This window comes from Monodelphis domestica, chromosome 1, assembly GCF_027887165.1.
Source record: "Monodelphis domestica isolate mMonDom1 chromosome 1, mMonDom1.pri, whole genome shotgun sequence".
In the NCBI taxonomy this organism is placed as follows: domain Eukaryota; kingdom Metazoa; phylum Chordata; class Mammalia; order Didelphimorphia; family Didelphidae; genus Monodelphis; species Monodelphis domestica.
In genome coordinates this window covers 616,513,116-616,525,913 of record NC_077227.1, presented here as the reverse complement: position 1 = coordinate 616,525,913, position 12,798 = coordinate 616,513,116, and the positions used below count along the sequence as shown (strand labels likewise).

Here is a 12,798-nt window from a genome sequence, read left to right as displayed (position 1 = left end):
GCCAGCTAATCCACAAATAACAATCATAACTTTGAACGTGAATGGGATGAACTCACCCATAAAACGCAGACAAATAGCAGATTGGATTAGAACACAAAACCCTACCATATGTTGTCTTCAAGAAACACATATGAGACGGGTTGACACTCACAAGGTTAGAATTAAAGGTTGGAGTAAGACCTTTTGGGCCTCAACCGATAGAAAGAAGGCAGGAGTTGCAATCATGATATCTGACAAAGCCAAAATACAAATAGACCTGATCAAAAGGGACAGGGAAGGTAAATATATTCTGCTAAAAGGAAGTATAGACAATGAGGAAATATCACTAATCAACATGTATGCACCAAATGGTATAGCATCCAAATTTTTAATAGAGAAACTAGGAGAATTGAAGGAGGAATTAGACAGTAAAACCATATTAGTGGGAGACTTGAACCAACCACTATCAAATTTAGATAAATCAAATCAAAAAATAAATAAGAAAGAGGTAAAAGAGGTGAATGAAATCTTAGAAAAATTAGAATTAATAGACATATGGAGAAAAATAAATAGGGACAAAAAAGAATACACCTTCTTTTCAGCACCACATGGCACATTCACAAAAATAGATCATACACTAGGTCATAGAAACATGGCACTTAAATGCAGAAAAGCAGAAATATTAACTGCAGCCTTTTCAGATCACAAGGCAATTAAAATATTGATCGGCAAGGGTACATGGAGACCCAAATCAAAAATTAATTGGAAATTAAATAACATGATACTCCAAAACCATTTAGTTAGAGAAGAAATCATAGAAACAATTAACAATTTCGTTGAAGAAAATGACAACGGCGAAACATCCTTTCAAACCTTATGGGATGCAGCCAAGGCAGTACTTAGAGGAAAATTCATATCCCTGAGTGCATATATTAACAAATTAGGGAGGACAGAGACCAAGGAATTGGAAATGCAAATCAAAAAACTTGAGAATGAACAAATTAAAAACCCCCAGAAGAAAACCATACTAGAGATCCTAAAAATTAAGGGAGAAATTAATAAAATAGAAAGTGACAGAACTATTGAGCTAATAAACAAGACTAGAAGCTGGTACTTTGAAAAAACAGACAAAATAGACAAAGTACTGGTTAATTTAATTAAAAAAAGGAAAGAAGAAAGGCAAATTAATAGCATCAAGGATGAAAAGGGGGATCTCACCTCAAATGAAGAGGAAATTAAGGCAATCATTAAAAACTACTTTGCCCAACTATATGGCAATAAATTTACCAATCTAGGTGATATGGATGAATATTTACAAAAATATAAATTGCCTAGACTAACAGAAGAAGAAATAGTTTTCTTAAATAATCCCATATCAGAAATTGAAATCCATCAAGCCATCAAAGAACTGCCTAAGAAAAAATCCCCAGGGCCTGATGGATTCACCAGTGAATTCTATCAAACATTCAGAGAACAGTTAACCCCAATATTACACAAACTATTCGACATAATAAGCAAAGAGGGAGTCCTACCAAACTCCTTTTATGACACAAGCATGGTACTAATTCCAAAGCCAGGCAGGCCAAAAACAGAGAAAGAAAACTATAGGCCAATCTCCCTAATGAATATAGATGCAAAAATCTTAAATAGGATACTAGCAAAAAGACTCCAGCAAGTGATTAGAAGGGTCATCCACCATGATCAAGTAGGATTCATACCAGGGATGCAGGGCTGGTTCAACATTAGGAAAACTATCCACATAATTGACCACATCAACAAGCAAACCAACAAGAATCACATGATTATCTCAATAGATGCAGAAAAAGCCTTTGATAAAATACAACACCCATTCCTACTAAAAACACTAGAAAGCATAGGAATAGAAGGGTCATTCCTAAAAATAATAAACAGTATATATCTAAAACCATCAGCTAATATCATCTGCAATGGGGATAAACTAAATCCATTCCCATTAAGATCAGGAGTGAAACAAGGATGCCCATTATCACCTCTATTATTTGACATTGTATTAGAAACACTAGCAGTAGCAATTAGAGAAGAAAAAGAAATTGAAGGCATCAAAATAGGCAAGGAGGAGACCAAATTATCACTCTTTGCAGATGACATGATGGTCTACTTAAAGAATCCTAGAGATTCAACCAAAAAGTTAATTGAAATAATCAACAACTTTAGCAAAGTTGCAGGATACAAAATAAACCCACATAAGTCATCAGCATTTCTATATAATTCCAACACAGCTCAGCAGCAAGAACTAGAAAGAGAAATCCCATTCAAAATTACCCAAGACAAAATAAAATACTTAGGAATCTATCTCCCGAGACAAACACAGGATCTATATGAACACAACTACAAAACACTTTCCACACAACTAAAACTAGACTTGAACAATTGGAAGAACATTAACTGCTCATGGGTAGGACGAGCCAATATAATAAAAATGACCATCCTACCCAAACTCATCTATCTATTTAGTGCCATACCCATGGAACTCCCAAAAATTTTTTTTACTGATTTAGAAAAAAACATAACAAAGTTCATTTGGAAAAACAAAAGATCAAGGATACCCAGGGAATTAATGAAAAAAAATACAAAGGAAGGGGGTCTTGCAGTCCCAGATCTCAGACTATATTATAAAGCAGCGGTCATCAAAACAATTTGGTACTGGCTAAGAGACAGAAAGGAGGATCAGTGGAATAGACTGGGGGCAAGCAACCTCAGCAAGACAGTATATGACAAACCCAAAGATCCCAGCTTTTGGGACAAAAATCCACTATTTCATAAAAACTGTTGGGAAAATTGGAGGACAGTGTGGGAAAGATTAGGCTTAGATCAACACCTCACACCCTACACCAAGATAAATTCAAAATGGATGAATGACTTGAACATAAAGAAAGAAACTATAAGAAAATTAGGCGAACACAGAATAGTATACATGTCAGACCTTTGGGAAGGGAAATACTTCAAAACCAAGCAAGAATTAGAAAGAATTACAAAATGCAAAATAAATAATCTGGATTACATCAAATTAAAAAGTTTTTGTACAAACAAAACCAATGTAACCAAAATCAGAAGGGTAGCAACAAATTGGGAAACAATCTTCATAAAAACCTCTGACAAGGGTTTAATTACTAAAATTTATAAAGAACTAAATCAATTGTACAAAAAATCAAGCCATTCTCCAATTGACAAATGGGCAAGGGACATGAACAGGCAATTCTCAGCCAAAGAAATCAAAACTATTAATAAGCACATGAAAAAGTGCTCTACATCTCTTATAATCAGAGAGATGCAAATCAAAACAACTCTGAGGTATCATCTCACACCTAGCAGATTGGCTAACATGACAGCTATGCAAAGTAATGAATGCTGGAGGGGATGTGGCAAAGTGGGGACATTAATTCATTGCTGGTGGAGTTGTGAATTGATCCAACCATTCTGGAGGGCAATTTGGAACTATGCCCAAAGGGCGATAAAAGACTGTCTGCCCTTTGATCCAGCCATAGCACTGCTGGGCTTGTACCCCAAAGAGATAATGGACAAAAAGACTTGTACAAAAATATTCATAGCTGCGCTCTTTGTGGTGGCCAAAAATTGGAAAATGAGGGGATGCCCCTCAATTGGGGAATGGCTAAACAAATTGTGGTATATGTTGGTGATGGAATATTATTGTGCTAAAAGGAATAATAAAGTGGAGGAATTCCATGTGAACTGGAACAACCTCCAGGAAGTGATGCAGAGCGAAAGGAGCAGAACCAGGAAAACATTATACACAGAGACTGATACATTGTGGTACAATCGAAGGTGATGGACTTCTCCATAAGTATCAATGCAATTTCCCTGAACAATCTGCAGGGAGCTAAAAAAAAAAATACTACCCACAAGCAGAGGATAAACTGTGGGAGTAAAAACACCGCTGAAAAGCAACTGCTCGACCACAGGGTTGGAGGAGATAAGGCTGAGGAGAGACTCTAAATGAACACTATAATGCAAACTCCAACAACAGGGAAATGGGTTCGAGTCAAGAACACATGTGATAACCAGTGGAATCATGCGTCGGCTATGGGAGAGGGAAAGGCGGGGGGGGGGGGGGGGGGGGGGGGAGGAAAAGAAAACGATCTTTGTTTCCAGTGAATAATGTATGAAAACGACCAAATAAAATAATATTAAAATTAAAAAAAAAAAAAAACAAAAAAAAACACAAGATAGAGTCAAAGTTAATACAAAGAAATCTCAAGAGGGCCATGATATTTATGGGAAGCCTCACAAAGGTCTTTTAGGAGGTGGCACCTCAGAGGCTGCTTGCCAGGGGCTTTGGATTTCCTGGGCAGGAGTGAAGTGGGAGAATATGGCAACCAGTGAGGCTGGGCCACACAGAGGTCCACACGTCTGAAATGGGAATGGTCCACACTTGGGACAGACAACAAGCAGGATGGTCTGCTGGGAGTGGAAACATTAGGAATGGAAGCAAAGATGAGTTGGAATCCGATGAGGAAGGGCCTTAAATAACAAATGGAGGAGTTTGCATTTTGAAGTTTCACATGCAAGGGAAAGGCAGAGTCAGAAATACACTTTGGAAATATCCCTTTTGGCAGATATTTGGCAAACAGATTAGAGATGGAAGAGTGGATCAGGGAGATTAATTAGGAGGTCGTTTCAACAGTCCAGCAGAAAGGTGAGGGCCTGATTTAGAGCAGTAGCTATTTAGTTTGTGCGGAGGAGATGGCTCCAAAAAGCAACATGGAGATGGAGTCAACAAAACTGGGCAAGTAATAGGATATAGAAGAGATAAGGAGCCATGAAGTTTTTTGTTTGTTTTTATCCTTAACTTTTGTCTTGGATCAATACTAAGCATCACTAAGTATCCATGTCAAAGCAGTTTATGGTAAGGACTAGTGCCAGGAGCCATCAAAGATCACGATGTTTGACACTTTCCACGTGGAAACCGGGGACTTCCAATCAGTCCCCAAGAAGGATGGAAACACCCACTGAAACCCCCCTAAGTGACTATCATTATTAATATCCCCTTATTATTGGAATTGCTAGGAATATTATTCTTACTGAGCCCCAGGAAAAAATAGATGAGAGCAACATACTTGCAGGATTAATTCAGATGTCCCACTCTGTCCCCCTAGCATATTACCAGGAGAGACCACTTACAAAATTAAACCTAAGGATTCTTATATACCCACTTAGATAGGACCCTCTTTTCTAGGCATAAAAACTTCTGGCAAATCTGTGCTCTGAATTCCCTAACCTATACCTGGGTCATGTTGATTCTATCCTCTGATCCTGCACTTAGCAACAATGTTTCATCAACTATCTTCCTAGGCTTCCTGTCTGTTGTTAGGTTCCATGGAAACATGTATGTTGAGAATGAAACTGTGTGCCAAGTAGATGTGTGATCATGAGGGTATAAAATAAAGCCAGGCCTCAGCCAAGGCAGAACAGTTTATCCTGTGAAACCTGTGCTGCGGGTTGAATATGAAAGCTGTGTCCCATCCATCATTTCTCTGACACTGTCCCACCTCCAAGACCCCATCCCCTATAGGAGGCTGGCCCACCCCACAGGAGGCTAGGCAATTGGGGTTAAATGACTTCCCCAGGGTCACACAGTGAGGAAGTATCTGAGACCAGATTTGAATCCAGGACCTCCCATCTCTAGGCCTGTCTCTCAGGCCACTGAGCTACATAGCTGCCTCAGGAGAGCATGAAGTTTTGAGGATGACTCTAAGGTAATGAACTTTGTTGGCTATAAAAGTGGTGGCATCTGAAACCAAAACTGTGAAGTTAGGAAGAGCTATCAATTTCAGGGATAAGGAATTCCTTTTTGGATAAGTTGCTGAATCTTAAAGATTCAGAATGGGACTTTAACCCTAGCACGTCACCCAATTACTTAATAACCTTTTATTAAGTACCTACTAGGTACCAGACAAAAAAGTATATTCAAAGACAGAAACATGGTCCCTGCCCTTAAAGAGTCTCTATTTGACTTGAGAAGGAATGGGGAGGCAATGGGGTTGCTAGCATGGGTGGTGTAACGTGATTGAGCTGTTTGGAGGATGGACTGCAGTGGGGATAGTAGAGGCTGGAATTGGGCCATTAGAAAGGTGATGGGAGCCTGGAGCTGACTGGTACCTGGGAGTGGAGAAAAGGTGATCTAGGTGAGAGACATGACAGAGGCAGATATGAGAAGTCACTGCATGACTATCTAAAAGTGCATAACTAAGGTCCCTTCTAGTTCTAAAATTTTAGACTCTACAGCCTCTATAAATCTACTATTTGAAGAGCCTTGTCCTCTTCTCCCTATTACCTCAGGTCTAGGAGGCAGGAAAATACCATTAGGACTTTAGCACTATTATGTATTTACTAGGCTTTTGTAGCTGGACTTGAGAGTAGAATCATTGTTTCTAACTTGATTTACCAAAGTTCTTCTAGAACACAATCTTCTCCTAAGTGCTATACTTATTACAACATGAGACATATATTTAATGTAGGAGATAGGCTAGAGAAGAGAGGATTCTTGTTCAATTTTGGGTTGTGCTAGGTGGATTGTGAGGTTCCTTCTTACTAAGACTTTCTGTCAATCTCTGGGAAAGTAAGACAAAATGATTTTGTTTTTCGGAAGAAAATGTAAAATATCAATTTGAGGACTCTCTGTACTATTATTGTTGTTTCTACTAGTAATAACATGAAAGTATTACAGTGAAGTGAAAAGTATTCCTATAACCACATTTTGGGATGTCTGATGAGCCAGGGGACAACTTTTTACAAAAGATAAACTTATACCTTAATTCAACACCAAAGTTCTAAACAAGTCATTTTTTTTTTGTGAGAAAAAATATATGGTCTCTATTTTCTTTTACTGCCTAGCAATATTTGCCCTAGAGAAGAGAAATATTCCATTCCCTCTCGTTAAAGATATAGGTTTGATGATGATCTCTTATGAAAGGCTGTCTCTCTTTCTATGTATATATAAATACCCTAGGAAAGAATAAAGACCTAATTTGGCTTATTACATACTAAAATGGTAATACAAATAAGCCAAAAGGCAGGGACTACAAAAGTAAGGCGGATATTAGTTTTTTTCTTTTAACTGGGGAAGAATACAAAAGATTGTGCCAGTCTCATGTGTACATTTTCCTGGGCTTTTGTTGCTTTGTGTCATGATGGAATTTAATTTAAGAGGAAAACTGTAACTATTCAAATCCTAGCCAACTGAAAACACCAAGCATAATAATTCATTCTATATCTGAATCTTGAAAGACAATTGAAATAAAAGTTTTACATGAATATTTGTGTATCCCAGTTAGCAAGATTACATGTGACAGGAGCAGCTGGTTGCAAACTTGCTACTAGAAAACCCATATTTTGCCATGACATTCTGCTGACCCCACAGGTATTTAGAAATATTTAGCACTGAATAATAAAGGGCTGACTGCTGTGCTAAGAAACAAACAAGGCTAGAAATCTGCCTTTTTCTGTATTTCTAATACTGATATCACTGTATCTATCATTCAAATGAATAGACATATACTGCATGCCTACTAAGTGCAAGCCACCATACCAGGTCTGGAGGTGGATAAAAAAAGCAAAGTAGGCACTGTAGTACATGGGAAAGAGTTCAGGTTGGTAGTAAAAAGGGGGGGCGGGGGGTTTGATTCCTGGTGTTACCACTTATTAGCAATAGGACTTTGGGTAAGTAGGCTAACTTCCCTGAGCCTTAGGGTCTTCATTTGTAAAAAAGTAAAGGAAATGGATTACATGACCTCCAAGGCATTTCCAGCTTTAAACCTATGAACCGAAAACAAGGACAAGACCATACAAAACAACACCAACAAGAAGCCTACTCTGAAGCAAAGTGGATAGAAGTCATATTCAGAAATAAATATAAGAGAATAGGGTCAGCCATGAAGCAGAGTGGATAGTGACAGGCCTAGGGAGAACTGGGTTCAAATCTAGTTTCAGATACTACCTAGTTATGTGACCCTGGGCAAAGTTGTTTAACTCTGATTGCCTAGCCCTTGCCACTCTTCTGTCTTAGAACTGATATTAAGACAGAAAGTAAGAGTTAAAAAAAAAAAAATATATATATATTATATATATATATACCTGCGCATACACACATATATATACATGTATATGTATAAGAACAGTGCAAAAGTATATGAGATATAAAGTAATATAAGAATTTCAAAGAGGAAAAAATAATTCCTGGCTCAGATCAGATGTATATCAGTTGGATTTTAAAGGATCCATAGGGTATCTACCAGTAGAGATCAAAAAGAAAAAACATAGCAGAGGTGCTTGGAAAAAAAAATGAAATAATGAACACATGAAAGAAGTTTAAGAAGGCTGAAACAAGGATGAGAAATGCCAAGCTATGGAACCAAAACTTAAACCCTTGTCCTAAGGGTTGTAGCATCAGGACTACCTATATGGAAGTAGTTCCTAAAATTTTTGCTCATGACACAGTAATATTTGCCATAAATAATTATAACACATTGAACCCAGGTCTTCTTTTCAACAATTCCAGCTCTTCTGACTACTCAGCCACTTTGTCTCTGACTGTATTTGTATGTATTTCATAGTTTTAAAATTAAGCTTTCCAAGATGGCCACAAAAAAGGGTTTCCAGGAACCCTAGACCAACATTGCTTCTTTTCTCCCTACCCTACATGCCTTTTCCTTGCTTTTTTTACCTGTTCTAGGATGATAGGGCCAGTATGCCTTGGATGATAGAATAGCTACTCTATTACTGAAGCAAAGACTTGTGATTTTTATTGTTATGGTCAACTCCAAAGTAAGGAAACTCCTTCTACAAATGCAAACCAACCCCTCTATGAAACCTATGTGTCTAAAAAAGCTGCCTAGAACACTGAGAGATTAGATGATTTGCCCAGGGTTGAAAAGTCTCTGGGTCAGGGATGAGACTTTAACCTAGTTCTTAATAAAATCAAGATCAGTTCTTTAGTGACTACACCAAGCTGTCTCTTACTCTATAATATAATGTTTTAAAATTAAGCAAGACTAGAAAAATTCTTGAAGATGTAAGACTTTCTCAGTATAAATCATAATTCTATAAATGAGTGAATACTTTTAAAAAGCAACAATAAAGGAAATAGGGATTTATAAAACTAGGTAACCTCTATCTGCACTATAAAAGAATTTCTGCTTATCATATGAATACAGAGAAGCTACTTTATTTACCTAAGGATTTATAAATCATTAACTACTTGAGGGGGGAATAGCCAGAGAAACTTTGGTAAAATGTTACAAAACATTACTAAAATATCATTTTTACATTCATCATTTACATTATTAATTTGTGTTATGTTAAAAAAAAAACCCAGGTATCTCCCTCCCTCTCCTACCCTCCTGGGAGAAGACATTATTTTACAAAAAAAGATATATGTATATTAAAAAACTGTCTTACATAAGCATTCATCAGTTCTTTCTCTAGAGGTGAAGACTTGTCTTTCTTCAAACAATTTGTTACTATATAAAATAATACCATTTTATACATTAAAAATAAAGCTGATATCCCTCTAAAAAATAAGGCAATGGAAACACATCTCCTTGTTGAAAAGTTCTATAAACTGAATAATGTCTAGAACAATTAGGGAGGAATCTTAAAAAAAAAAAAACTTTTCTAAAGAAATCAACTCTTTTGTAATGGCAATAGTGACTAACTCACTGACACCCCCCCACACACACACACACACAATTTGATCCATAATAAAGATGTTTATAAACAATGAAATAATATATTTCCACATATAAACTACATAAAATTATAACTATTACATAGTATCACACATCCATTCTTCCATAAAGGTAAGGAAGACACACTTACCTTTATCTCAAACTCATAGTGTTCATCCTTTCCCTGTCCACAGAGAACATAGCGTGGAATACTAATTTTAATTGGGTCCTTAAGGTCATCTGGATTTGCTCCCAAAGAGCGAGAAACCATCCGCTATCAAAGGAACATCAGACAAGGAGAACAAAGAAAAAGCAGAATCACTACACAGAAAATACCCTTCTCAGGCTGTGGAGAGAAAATGTGTTTAAAGTAGAGAAAAGAGCATAAAACCAGCACAGTTTATTTTAAAAAATGATGGATTCCTTTGAAAGAGAAACACTAAGTCTCTCCCATAACAAAAGAGCATTTCTTTAAGGTATACTTTATGGAGAAGTTAAGACATGAGGACTTTACAATGTTGTTCAGTCTTTGAAGTTTCATGTAGTTTATAGGAACAACTTGGGAGAATGGAAATGGAGAGGCAAATTATAAATCTTGACATTACTTTAAAAGAAAGTGTAAACCAACCACCTTCCTAAAAACTTTTTATCACCAAGGGGGGAAAAAACCCACATCATCCTTTTTTTTTATAAATTTCATCATAGCATATCAAACAGATGGAATATACAACACTAAGTAGATAGAAATTCTATTCAGATTCCTTTCATTTTCAATCTGAGATGGTTTTTAAGTATAATATTAGAAAAAGAAACTCATTATTAAAAGATTATTAAGCTTTATCTGCTCAATATCAAAATCAAATATCTCAAATATGACAAACACAGTAGTCTGGAGGGGTAAGATAAACATTAAAAAGTGAAAAACAGGGTCTAAAGCTCAAATTTAAACAAAATGCTCACTTGAATGAGTTCCTGTGACTAGGAATAGTAGAGAATCTGAGCATTCTTGGTACCTAGAATTCTCCTTAGTTTAGTTTTTGGAAAAAAAAAAATTGAAGGTAGGTGGCTAGTATAAACAATTTAGGGTAGATCCAGCAAACACAGGCATGGTTTATCTGAAATAACCATAGTATTTAAGAGTTCAGTGGAACCTAGAAAATCATCTATCTTTTTAAATCTATCAATAATTTTGCAGATGAGGAAAGTGAGGCTCCAGGATTTAAAGTTAAAGGATTCTCCATGATTGTCCAATGATTAAAGAGCAGATCTTGAATGCAATAATGCAATGCTCTTTTCACTAGGGCTAGAAGCCAGATTAGTTTACTAAACAATGACAACCTCATCTAAATTTGCATATGAGAGTACAGTCAATGAGGAAATTTATTTTGCTGGAATTCCCTCCTTCCCTAACCCCAATCCCTTCACCCCGAGCCCAAGTCATGGGGTAGAAAGAAAGAGAAAAGAGATTTTTGTTCAAACTACAAAAACAAAAACAAAAAAATGAGAAGGTTGGGAGTTGTTACAGATATGGAATATTATATGCACTTTCAAATGAGGTCACTGTTTTGTTTGTTTTACTTTGTTACGAGACAGCTCTCAAGGAGGGGGGAGGGGCGGGGAGAGGACCTGGAAATTTTTGTTACATAAAAACAAAACATGTCAATAAAACTTTAAAAAATTTTGAACATATAATCTAAAGGAAATATTGTCGGAAGAGTAATTTTCCCATAGCAGATTTTCTGACAAATAAGCAATAATATGAAAGATGCATTTTCATCATGAATATATTTTTGGTTTTGACCCTGTATGTGTGATATCATCAAAGCTATTTAGAAATAGTTTCATTCCATTAATTTAATTTCCCCATCTTATTAGGCCAAATGGTTAGCTTCGACCACACGAGCAGAACAGTGGATATTTTAGAAATTTTTGTTACAAAAAAATCTTGGTGATAATACCTCTGAAAAAGGAATTATGTGTTTGTGTGTGTGTAGATAGATAGATAGATAGATAGATAGATAGATAGATAGATAGATAGATGTAAATGTACATACACATATATACATACATATGTCCTCCTAAATAAATTTTGGTACTCCTAAATAAAATACTAGTAAAGTTGCTTAATTATAACAATCAAAGTTCTTTGTCTTCTGAATATCAAGAATAGAAAGGATTCCTTTGTCATACTTTCTAATCCCAGATCAATTCTACTGCCTTGTCTCTATGTGTGAGAAAAATACTGTGTAGCTATTGAAAAGGATAATAACTCTGTATGTGTGTGGTGGGAGGTGGGCCTGGGGGTTGAGGAAAGAGATGTTGCATCTGGAAATTAGGTAAGGATCACCAACTCAATTCACAGAAGGCACTCATTCACAGATACAAATGATGCCCCTGCATCACTGGGTGGCCTCCTTCTGGCAAATTTATGGTGGGACACGGATTAGTATTACAGAAGATAAGCAGGGATGGGTGGGTTGCCTTGTGCATGGTTGGAAAGAATATCGACTTCAATTAGATTGCAATATACAGAGTATATATTATTCATAAAAGTTATCTCTTTCCTGACAAGAGAATACTTTAAAGTTCAATACAAAGGAAACTAAAAATTCTCTAATACTTTCAGGACTGATAATTTATTAAAAACAGCTGTTAATAATAAAAGTCGCTAACATATATGACACCTATGAGGTATAGTAAGTACAAAAAGAATTTACAATTTAGCTGCATATATGTACATATTATATATGTATTTAACATTTATATCATATAAGCTTTGTATATTAGCAGTTTATATATATAACCTCTTGATTAGAAATTCCATGAGTAGAATTATTTCACTTTTTTCTTTTACCCCTAGCTCCTCACCAATTGCCTAGCACAAAGTAGGTAATACATACCTGTTGATTAGTTAATGAACCAAATGTAAAAAGAAGCACCATTTCATGGGACACTTGGTTCTCTCAATTTGTTGTTCTTACAGTAAGCAAAAGTAAGGACAATACCATGAAGATAACTGCAGTTTATTCATCAACAATGTCTTCAGATTGAAGAAATGAATCTAACACAAGTGATCCTTGAATATTTTAATGTGAAT

General features: G+C 36.1%; 1 protein-coding gene across 1 annotated transcript in view; it reads right to left on the bottom strand.

Moving 5' to 3' along the window:
• KIF16B (kinesin family member 16B) overlaps nucleotides 1-12,798 on the bottom strand; it is a 341,792-nt gene that overhangs the window by 85,133 nt on the left and 243,861 nt on the right. The window contains exon 23 of the mRNA XM_007476655.3: nucleotides 9,853-9,975. Coding sequence (XP_007476717.2) covers nucleotides 9,853-9,975 — 123 coding nt within the window. The remainder of the gene's footprint in view (nucleotides 1-9,852; nucleotides 9,976-12,798) is intronic.